Source organism: Sinocyclocheilus rhinocerous, unplaced genomic scaffold, assembly GCF_001515625.1.
Source record: "Sinocyclocheilus rhinocerous isolate Xijiao unplaced genomic scaffold, SAMN03320098_v1.1 scaffold2882, whole genome shotgun sequence".
Taxonomy (NCBI): Eukaryota; Metazoa; Chordata; class Actinopteri; order Cypriniformes; family Cyprinidae; genus Sinocyclocheilus; species Sinocyclocheilus rhinocerous.
The window spans coordinates 23,685-35,336 of record NW_015644632.1 but is presented as its reverse complement, the minus strand read 5'-3'; the positions used below and the strand labels follow the sequence as shown (position 1 = coordinate 35,336).

Here is an 11,652-nt window from a genome sequence, read left to right as displayed (position 1 = left end):
CACACTAAAAAAGCTTTTTTCCCATAAAAGAGCAATTGCGGGCATCTTTTTAAAGACGACACGTTGCCTGGCAAACTTGACGTTATGTCTTTGTAAAGACGATGTGGGTCTTGCTATAGACAATGTATCACCCAGGCGTTTCTGGATGCGTCGTTACCTGACACTGGGTGATGGTCACGATTGCTGCCTCACATGCATGGGCATTTAGCACGCTGAGGTGGCGTTTGTGGATGAGTCATGTTCTCATTGCGGGAAAATGATCATCTCGGAGTCAAGGGGCCAAGCTCCGTTACCTCAAAGGGGCGGAGCTCCGTTGCCTCTGCCTCGATGTAGTTCTCGTCATGGCGGCAGTCAGGCGGGGGCTACTTCAGGCAGTAGCCCTCCGGGACTGTAGCAATGCCTGAATCGGATCCGGAAATAACGGCTATGCTTTCCCGGGCCGCTGTGAGGGTAGGGCTCGAGTGGAGACCTCCACCATGTCCCGAGCCCTCAAGGTTGGACGACTGGTTATTCGGGGTGGTCCGCGCTGGTTCTCAGCACCACGTCCCAGTGCCATTCTTCCCGGAGGTGCATGCAGGGCTTACCAGGTTGTGGATGGCACCTTTTTCTGCCGGAAACTGATCTGCTAACTCCTCCTCCCTCACCATTCTCAACGGTGGTGCAGCTAGGGGGTATACGGGGGTCCCCCCGGTGGAGCAGTCGTTGCGATGCAGTTGTGCCCTAATGCCGCCTCCACCCGGCAGGGCAAACCGTGCCTCCCCTCCCGGGTCTGTAGGTACTCGTCTGGTCTGTCCAGCAATGCTTATACGGCCTGTGGGGAAGCTGCCTCCGCATTACACGCTACAGCGTTACTGCAGGTTCTTCAGGCTAAAGCACTGAGGGACCTGCACGAGGATGGACACGATCTGGAAATTCTAAAAGAGCTCAGAACCGCAAGTGATCTCGCGCTCCGAGCGACGAAGGTCACCGCGAGTTCTCTTTGTCGTGCGATGTCCACACTTGTGGTCTAGGAGCGTCACCTCTGGTTGTGTCTGGTCGACATGAGGGCCTGCTCGTCGCCGAGGGCGGCCCCCTGCGTCCACCCCTGCTCCTGTGCCACATCCGCAGCAGCCTCAAGCAAGCGGCGCAGTGGAACTGGGCGTAGGCAGGCCGCCCCGCCCGTCCAGGCCGCCGTCTACCTGGAGGTGAGCGGAAGAGCAAGAGGCCTCGGGACGGGCAACCCAGAGAGAGAGGGAACTGCTCTTTGGGGGATGGTTAATGCACCTCTCCCTCCCCCGGAGGAGGGCCGGGTGGAGAATCTGGTTTCCAAAAATTTCGACAGGAGAGTGGTTTTCTCTGTCTCTGGGTCCCAAGAGGGCATGGAGATTTGCAGACGGACCAACACCAGACCACACTAATCCTCCTCTCTCGCCAGCAGGCAGCAGCGGGCAGTTCGAGAGCGTCATCAAAGGCCCTACTCACGCACCGTCTGCCAAACCGTGGAACCAGGTAAGTGTTGCACTGCACACTCAGACCCCTCTTCAGGTTCCTGCATTCCACCTCGCTGCCCCATCGCGGGTACATCGGTGGTCCCGCTGGTCCAGCTTGTGTGGTGTCTGGGTGCCTGGCTACCCAAACCGCCTCGCTGGCTACTGCGGACCTTCAGACTCGGCTATGCGATTCAGTTCGCCCGGCGTCCCCCCAAGTTCAGCGGCATCCGCTTTACATCAGTGAAGGCGGCTGATGCTCCTGTCTTGCGTGCGGAGATCACAGTCCTACTGGCAAACGTTACGACCAATCTTGGACCTGCGTGTCTTAAACCGGGCCCTTCACCGGTTACCGTTCAAGATGTTAACGCAGGAACACATCTTCGGGTGTATCCGTCCCCGAGATTGGTTTGCAGCGATTGACCTGAAGGGCGCGTACTTTCATGTGTCGATCCTTCCGCACCACAGACCATTGCTGCGGATCGCTTTTGAAGGACGAGCATATCAGTACGAGGTCTTGCCCTCCGGGCTGTCTCTGTTGCCCCATGTCTTCATGTAAGTTGCGGAGGCAGCCGTTGTTCCCCTGAGAGAACAGGGCGTTCGCATTCTCATCTACCTCGACGACTGGCTCATACTAGCTCAGTCTCAGGATCAGTTGTGTGCACACAGGGACTTGGTGCTTTCGCACGTCAGCCGGTTGGCTCAACTCATTGGCGCAGAGGATCTCTTTTGGATTCGGTCGAGCACGCCTCATGCAAGGACGTGCTCAGTTGGTGTTGAACTGGCTGAATATGTTCAATCACAGGACAGCGGTCCCACTGAAACAGTTTCAGAGGCTGCTGGGGCATATGGCAGCTGCAGCGGCAGTCACGCCGCTGGGGCTGCTTCATATGAGACCGCTTTAACACTGGCTCCATGACCGAGTCCTGAGGTGGGCGTGGCTATGCGGCACTCACTGGGTCCGAGTCACACCGGCCTGCTGCCAAACTTTCACCCCGTGGTCAGACCCTTCGTTTCTCCGGGCATGTATGCCCCTGGAACAGATCTCCAGGCATGCCGTGGTTTACATGGATGCCTCCACCTCTGGCTGGGGGGCAATGTTCAACGGGCTTGCAGTGTCGGGGGTTTGGACGGGCCCCCAACTGCACTGGCACATCAATTGCCTAGAGTTGCTGGCAGTACACCTGGCCTTGAGCCGTCTCAAGAGGCGCTTATGAGGCAAGCGCGCACTGGTCCGCACGGACAACCCTGCGACCGTTGCGTACATCAACCGACCAGGTGATCTACACTCCCATCGCGTGTCGCCACCTGTTTGCCTCTCCAGAAACCTCTCACTGCCAGTTGTTCTTCGCCCTGACCGAGGGGACACTCGGCACGGACGCACTGGCACACAGCTGGCCGCGGGGCCTTTGAAAGTATGCGTTCCCCCCAGTGAGCCTTCTGGCACAGTTGCTGTGCAAGGTCAGGGAGGATAAGGAGCAGGTCCTGCTCGTGGCGCCTTACTGGCCCACACAGAGGTTCCCGCTACTCCCTTCAGGGATCAGGTGGTGAACCTCCAAGCGCTGCCCTCGGAGGAGGCAGACCCAGCCCTAGCTTTGCTTTGTCCTGTCCGAGCATTGAGATGCTACGTAGACAGAACGCAAAGTTTCAAGACCTCAGACTAGCTCTTTGTCTGTCACGGAGGCTGGCAGAAGGGGAATGCCGTCTCTAAGCAGAGGATGGCCCAGCTCCTCCGTCCCCTCGGCAGCCAGACGTGGCGGAGCGTCCGGTACCAGGCCCTCACTCGATGAATCCGTGAGAACCGGTGGAGGGCTGGGTTCCATATGTAGAGACCTAAGTGGATCCCATATGTGTAAATTCCACGGTATAGCTTCAGAGCCCGTGTTTCCCTGACAGACATCCTGCTATTTTCCAAGAGGGTTACAATCACCTCTAATCTTCCATATGCTCCTAGACGGTTGTTCTTATGTGTAAGTGCTTCCAAAACCTCCTTCGGGAAGGATGGGCTTCCGCAACATTCTGGTTCCAAGTGGAACAGGCACGTTGTCCCAGTGTTATCCAGTCTTACTGAGTGGGTAGTGCCATAGCAGCAGTAACTGGTCTTCTTGTGGTAAGCCCCGGCTTACGCCAAAAAGAAGGGGCGCAGGAGGCTTCCACAGGACACTGGAAGGGGCAGTATCCGTAGCACTTTTGGTAGGGATCCCAATTCGTCGGTCATCCGACGTTACGTCGAGGGTGACCGACTGAAAGGAAACGTCTCGGATATGTACCACCGCTGAGCGGCCGGGTCACCGGCTCGGCTCCTCAGCGAAAACCTGAATATGCGCTGCATCTGCTGCCAACTTATACTCACGCTGTGATCAGCGGCAGCTGGATGCAATAATCGCATGCCAATGTGCATTGGCTCGTTTAGTTTACACTCTAAGTGAGATCCCAATTCGTCTGTCATCCGACGTGACATCTCCGTTCCCTCCTTCAGGGAACGAGGGTTACATACGTAACCGAGACGTTCTACTGAACTTTCTATTCATCAAAGAAACTTGAAAAAATACTACTCAGCTGTTTTCAAAATAATAATAATAATAATAATAAATGTTTTTTGAGCAGCAAAGCAGCATATTAGAATGATTTCTGTAGGATCATGTGACACTGAAGACTGGAGTAATGATGCAAAAAAAAAAAATCAGCTTTGAAATCACAGACATAAATTACATTTTAAAATATATCGAAATAGAAAGCAGTTATTTTAAATAGTAAAAATATTTCACAATATTACTGTTTTTGCTGTATTTTGGATCAAATAAATGCAGCCATGGTGAGCAGTAGAGAATTCTTTAAACAAACATTAAATATCTTACTGTTGAAAAACTTTTGACTGGTAGTGTAAATCATTTTATGTAAGTAATCCATAATAATGGTATAAAGATTAATTGACTTACATTACAAGCTACCAGAATTTAATCTTGTTTTTTAGTCATATAAATATTAGCATCTGTACCATAATGCATATTTTTCCTCAGTTTTGGCCTCTGAATAAAGTTGAGATGTTTTTTCATCCTTGAGTATGAGCTCCGTATCATACTACACTGTATAAAGTGATAATCTGCAATTGTTACCTAGGTAAAGAGCATTTTACCTGATTTAACTCATAAAAAAAAAAAATTGGGGTATAAATTAAAGTATTTCATATGTCAGGTCAAATTACTGTATAATAAATCAAATGTCCATCTTTTGTGAATTTATTCAAACTCACCTATTTCTTGAATTTGCTCCTCATCCTCTTGCTCATCTTCCTCCACCTCATCCTCGTCTTCATCATCCTCCCCCTCTCTTTCTTCTTCTTCTTCTTCTTCTTCTTCCTCATCTTCCTCCACCACTTCATCTTCTTCCTGCTCCACCTCTTCCTCTTCTCCATTAATCACTTCTACCTCTTCCTGTTCATATTGGTCCTCATTGTCTGTATATTCCTCCTCCGCTTCCTCTTCATCTTCCTTTTCCTCTTCCTCCTCCTCATCCTCTTCCTCATCTTTTTCATCCATCTCCTCAATTTTGTGCGTGTTATAGCATTTCTCCATTGGCTGTTGGTCTATGACTGTGAGAAAGACCTTCCTCTTGGGCGAGGGCTCCAGGGCATGACTCTCCAGGGGTTTTCTCTTCTTGGCGACAGGACAGCCATACACACTGGACATGGAGAGATAAGAAAAGGGCAATTAACAAGCTGGCTTGCGATTTGCTGGGCTTTAGCACAGTCCATTGTGCTCAAGACCAGACTACAGCATTTACGCCGCACAGGCTGAAGGAGTTTTGAATTGGGACAAATACAGCAGGCTGCATGCCAAATCATTTATGGGTTACACTAGTGGAACAATCCATAGACCTTAGTCAGGGTAGACGCCATTTTTAATTTGCAGTGAATGACAACAAGACAATATGGCATATTATGCTCATTTACAAGTTAATAATTTGATTTTGGGGCTCTGCTAGAACAGATTTACATGACTTAAATTTCAATAAATACATTATTTTTCGTCATGCTGCAGCACCTTTTTTCACCGTCTGCTCTGTTTTAGTTCCTGTCTCTTTAAATCCCACCTTTCCAAAAAGCCCAGTCTGCTCTGATTGGTCAGCTGGCACAGTCTGTTGGTCAAGAGGTGATTGGTCAAGAGCGTGTGTTGGAAATGTAAAGCCCCTTCACATAATAAGTCAGCTCAGAGGCTTAATGAGCAGCTGTAAACATTTTAATCTACAGGATATAGAGTCAGTATTGGAAGTTCATAAAATGGTTTTTGGCCTTACAGCGAAAAAAAATTAAAGCAAGGCAGGACTACAAACAATGTATTTCAGGGAAGTGGTTTCTGTTGGAGAGATGAACTCCCTATATGCCGACTTTATGCTTTGTAACTTGTCAGATTATTTATAAGCACAAACAGCTATATTACACATTAAAGGCAGTAGTGTGTTTAGGCACCACACAAACCACACAATAGCGTGTCTACTGAGGGGGACCGCGATGGCGGTAGGCGGTAAGAGTCTCCACCACTTTACACAACAGCACAACCTGCTAAACAGATTATATGACTGACCATCTGCTTAAGTTTTTATTCAATCATTTTTTATTATTATTTTTAAATTAAATATTACATTTACAGTAAATATACTGACTAGAGTCCATAATCAAATAACCTCAATTATTATAACATGCATAACATTTTGTTTCAAAAAGTCTAGAGTTTTGTCATATTTATGTTATGTTATTTGAATAAATCTATCTAATAGGTAGCAATTCACTTCATGATAAATAATGTGAAATACAGTAGAATAATACTGAATAATAATTCCAATACAATATACCTATACAATAGTTTGTGTTGAATTCCTGTCCATTAAATCACAAATGCCCTGGTAACTTTAACAGTCAAGTACTCTCACCCTCTCTCTCTCTCTCTCTCTCTCTCTCTCTCTCTCTCACAGACACACACACACACACACACAACACCTTGCAGCTGTGATATTAAGAGGTGATTAATTGCATTTTATACCTTCAGCAAATATATATTTTATAGATCCTCCCAGCAGCAAGAGCAGGTGTATCGATCTAGTGTTCAGACCAGCAGACATGAGTCCTTTTCATTTGAGCCAGGGAGAGTGAGTAACAACCAATTTCCTTTAAAGGTGTAATTCTCCCAAAAATGAAAATCCCATCATCACTTATTCACCCTCATGTTGTTCCAAACCTGTATGTGTTTCTTTCTTCTGCTGAACACAAAATAAGATATTTTGAAGAATGTTGGAACTCATACAAACTCATAGAGGTTTGGAAAAACTTGAGGGTGAGTAAATGATGACAGAATGTTAATTTTTCAGGCCGTCTGATCATTTTTCTATCTATATATCAATCTGTCCATCCATCCATCATCTATCAATCATCTTTCTATCCATCCATCCAGAGGGAGTGAATAAGCAGTGCTCTCTTCCACCCTCAATACCACGACTGAGGTGAGACCCTTGAGCAAGGCACTGTACCCCCAACTGCTCCCCGGGCACCACAGCAATATGGCTGCTCACTGCTCCGGGTGTGTGTTCACTACTGTGTGTGTGCACTTTGGATGGGATAAATGCAGAGCACAAATTCCGAGTATGGGTCACCATACTTGGCCACACGTCACTTCACTTCCATCCATCCATCAGTCATCTTTCTATCCATCCATCCCTCCATCCATCAGTCATCTTTCTATCCATCAATCCATCGATCTATCGGTCTACATATCTATGTATCTATCAGTTCATCCATCCATCCATCCATTATTTTTCCATTTATCAATCATCTTTCAATCCATCCATCCATCATCAGTCATATTTTTTATTCATCCATCCATCATCTGTCCATCCATCTATCATCTTTCCATCCATCCATCCATCCATCATCTATCCATCCATCCATCAATCATCGTTCTATCCATCCATCCAGCCACCCAATCATCTTTAAATCCATCCATCAATCATCTTTCTATCCATCCATCAGTCATATTTCTACCTATCCATCCATCCATCCATAATTTTCCATTTATCCATCTATCCATCAATCAATCAATCATCTTTCAATCCATCCATCCGTCATCAGTCATATTTCTATTCATGAATCCATCATCTATCCATCCATCCATCATCTTTCTATTAATCCATCCATCTATCATCTTTCCATTTATCCGTTTGTTCATCCATCCATCAATCAGTCATCTTTCAATTCATCCATCCATCTATCCATCATCAATCATCATCATCAGTCATCTTTCTATTCATCCATCCATCATCTATCCATCCATCCATCATCTTTCTATCCATCCATCCATCCATCCATCCATCTATTCATCCATCCATCAGTCATCTTTCTACCTCTCCATCCATCAATCATCTTTCCACCCATTCATCCATCTATCCTTCAATCCATCCATCACCTTTCTATTTATCCATCTATATCTCTACAAATCTATGTATCTATATGGATGTCCATCCATCCAAAAGCACCACCAATTCCACCACATGTATCTTCTCTCCCTACAAAAGAAAGACGCACATTTTACCCAGCCTCCTCACACTGACAAGCAGCACAGCTCAGGTGCAAATTAACCAGTGTCCATCTGTCAGCCGTCTAGCCGATTGGCAGGTTCCATCTCCCTAGAATGTAAGTTTATTGGGCTGACCCTTCCAACAGGGCACTATTTCATTTGGGAGACCACGACCGGCAACTCATTCCAGGGCTGACATCACGCAAGGCACCCCGGCTCTCCAGGGATGACTCCTCCGTGCTGTCATCAATAGTGCTTGTGACCAAACATCGCAAAAGCACATTAAAATGCCACTCATCCTGTCCGATGGCCTTCCATATAAATCAGAAGCCATTCCCCACAGGCCTGGTGTGAGCGGTCAGGCAGACAGCAAGAGGGAAAAGTGGAGGCGGAGTGTGCTAGTGGTGCGACGGGTTATAACCTGTCTGTCTTATCGCGTTCATGTCAGTTATATAAGTGGGAATTTAGTCCTTGCTGCACATGCGGCCTTCAAAGATGCATTGAACAGTCTGAGAACTAAACTGACATAGTTATAATGAATGTTGCATCATGGTATTCATGATTTCTAACAAATGCAGTCAATGTGGGATGACATGTGAGAAGGAAAGAATCCTGTTTTATTTCTTATTACATGGCTGTCAGGAATACTTGACTCAATTCAATCCCATCATTCTGTGCTCAAATATGTAAGGCATAATGTACAGTCAGCTGGTTACTATTGCAAAACAAACTCTGCTATGTTGCATCGACATCCTAAACGCCCTGTTGTTGTGAGAGTGAGATATAGTGTAAGGACGTTTTTGAGAAAAAAGTGCAAATGGTACTCGCATAAGAGTATGAGCAAGTCTATTAAAGTATGATAAAGATCTTATAATACAAAATTCAGGAAATCTCATCTTATACCCTTTAAGGTATATTGATTTTAATACCAACAGCTTCTTCCTTGGTAGAACTATATGTTTTGTTCTCTCATATTCTCCTGTAAAAGGGTGAAGTATTTGTCTGAGTGAACCCCTAATGATGATGTATAATTTGTAGGGGTGTGAATCTTTGGGTAGAAAGAGAATCATTTAAATTCACAATTCATAGTTTTCAATTCGATTCAGGAACAATTTTTGAAAATTCAATGATTCAGTTCGATCCAACGCAATTCACAATAATATTTGATTCAGTTTAATTAATGACTCTAAGTGAATCTAAAGATTCTAATTTTAAGAAAATTAATAGAATCGTGTACAGTAAATGATCCTAATGTGGCTTGGGTAAGAAAAAGACAAATAAAGATTGTTTATTGCACCAAGCAACCTGGAAGTAAGCACATTAAATGTGTACATAAGGCTTTTTGAAATATAACAAAGAATGCAATGTGCATTATTCTATAACACACACTTGTTTTTAGTGGTGTAACGTTTCAGTCATTTTCTCAGTGCATTAATTACACCTTTAAGAGTCCTTTAACTGATTTGATGCTGAAGGAAAAGCTCCAAATGAAGATCACACAATATATAATAGTGAAAAGAGACACAGCGAGTACTGTACCTGAAGGACTCTAACTAACAAAGAGCTTCCTAAATTAATATGCTTAGTAATTAACTGCAGCCTATTACAGCTTCAGCTGGTCGTTGGCATTATGTGCATAGCTCTGCGTGTTTGATGTGATGAGAATGGAGACAGGACATTAGAATGAAAGATTTGTGAAATGCGTGCATGTTCTGACTGCTGGTATAAAAGCATCTCTTGCTGTGCCACTACACTGCGATCTATATGCGCGAGCGGCAAGAGTGCCGTCTCCATGGTGATCTCCGGCTCAAATCCAAGTGGGATTTGCCATCTTGGCAGGCAGACAACGAGGAAGCCAGCAGGAGTGATTGAAATACAGGAGGGTGGAGAGAGGCAGAGAGGTAAAGAGAACCATAACATTAGGTCTAACAAAACTCTGCTACAAAATGACTCAAACACAAAAGCCAAAAGAAAGAGAAAGTGTGCTCATACTGAGTGTACATATCAGTGCTTCTCTACCATTAAAAAAAGCTTTCAGAGAATGGTTAAGGTCAATGAAGGTCAAAGACGTTCTTTCAGCAACCAACCTGGCCGAATGCATCTAAAAGCACTTTATCATACTCACCTCTCTTTGAACTGCAGCACATTGGCTATTCACAAAAAAAAAAAAAAAAACTGCATAAAGACTGCATAGAAATGCTGAGGTTTTCAACCAAAACTGAATTCTATTCAGTCTCATTTGGGTATCAGCGCTGGAAAACAGTTGCACCTGCACACTGGAAACATCTCATGTGGTGTAATACATCAGTGTACATGTGGCCCCCAAAAGCATTGTAAACATACTTGTATTTATATTATCTAGTGCCCATGGGATGGTGTATGTGAGCACCAAGTGTGTTCATAACATGTGGTCCAATTTTAATCCACAAGGGCCAGACCACTGGAAAAACCACACAACAATATATTTTCAAAAGTGATTCACAGATCCCAAGCAAACATGTTAAAGTGTGATTTTTTAAAGCATTTATTTTATTTATTTTTTATTTTTTTGTCATTAATTGTGGTTGTTATTTATTTCAATCATGACAGCTTTTTGAATAGTTTTAGCATGTTAATGGATATGACAATATATTTGGTCTAAGATATGCTGCTGCTGCTGCATGAATAGGCATCATAAATGCCATGACAGATTTAGACAGGTGGTGCTGGCGGAGGTGGAGGGTATCAGAGGAACTATCGCACTGCAGCCGAAATATACGCTCACAGCAAACACTGAACCAGAATATTTAAATGTTGAACAAGCAATCGCATTGGCTGTAGAATCTGCTGAGCCAAATCAGCTTACGCCTTCTAGTAAATTACTTGATTGCTAACAGATTGTATATAAAGGACCTATCAGCTTGTGCCATTTAGAGTTTCATGACTAAGCCAGATATTTAAATAAACACCAGCTCATGGCAATTCTGGTCATTGGCCTTCTAATTAAATTAACTGCTTATTTTTAACCATATGTACCCAGTTTTAGCAATGATAATATTATGGGTAAGTAAAAGTGTATTATGTAAAAGTATGCAGTCAAATTTTATACAAGTGGATTTATTTGCATTTATTTACACATACACAAGGTGTAGGTGCCTCAGGGGTGCATTTACTCTAAGTCCCTTGAGATTTCAAGTTAATGTTTTAAAAAATTTTACAAACACATGGCATGCAAGTAGACAAATCAAATATTTCATATTTTAGTAAGTGTTTTTTATTTTTAAATTATTTATTTTAATTTTGCATTTTTATTATTTAAATAATTATTTGCTTTTCTTCAAATGATGAACCCCTGGGGTTCATGAACCCTAGTTAATATTTATACCTAAATTTAAGATTTGTTTTGAAATGTATATAACATTTCCAACCATTGGGATTATATAATTTTAAACACAATAAACTTAATAAAGTGACTTAATGTGATCAGGGCTAGTTCTAGACATTTGGAGCCCCCAACCCTGGAGGAGGACAGAGTGAAGGTGCACAGGACCTACAAATTCCACACTTTTATTAGCCACGGGTTAATGTAACTTCCTGTATGTAATATAAATGTGTAAAGGGGGGGGGGGGTGGGGGGGGTA

The 11,652-nt window shown here is 44.3% G+C and overlaps 1 protein-coding gene across 3 annotated transcripts in view; it reads right to left on the bottom strand.

Moving 5' to 3' along the window:
- The window catches only part of LOC107758718 (myelin transcription factor 1-like protein), a 105,471-nt gene that overhangs the window by 77,464 nt on the left and 16,355 nt on the right, over positions 1 to 11,652 (bottom strand). For all 3 annotated transcript variants that reach the window (XM_016576518.1, XM_016576519.1, XM_016576520.1), the window contains exon 4: positions 4,720 to 5,147. In XM_016576518.1, coding sequence (XP_016432004.1) covers positions 4,720 to 5,147 — 428 coding nt within the window. The remainder of the gene's footprint in view (positions 1 to 4,719; positions 5,148 to 11,652) is intronic.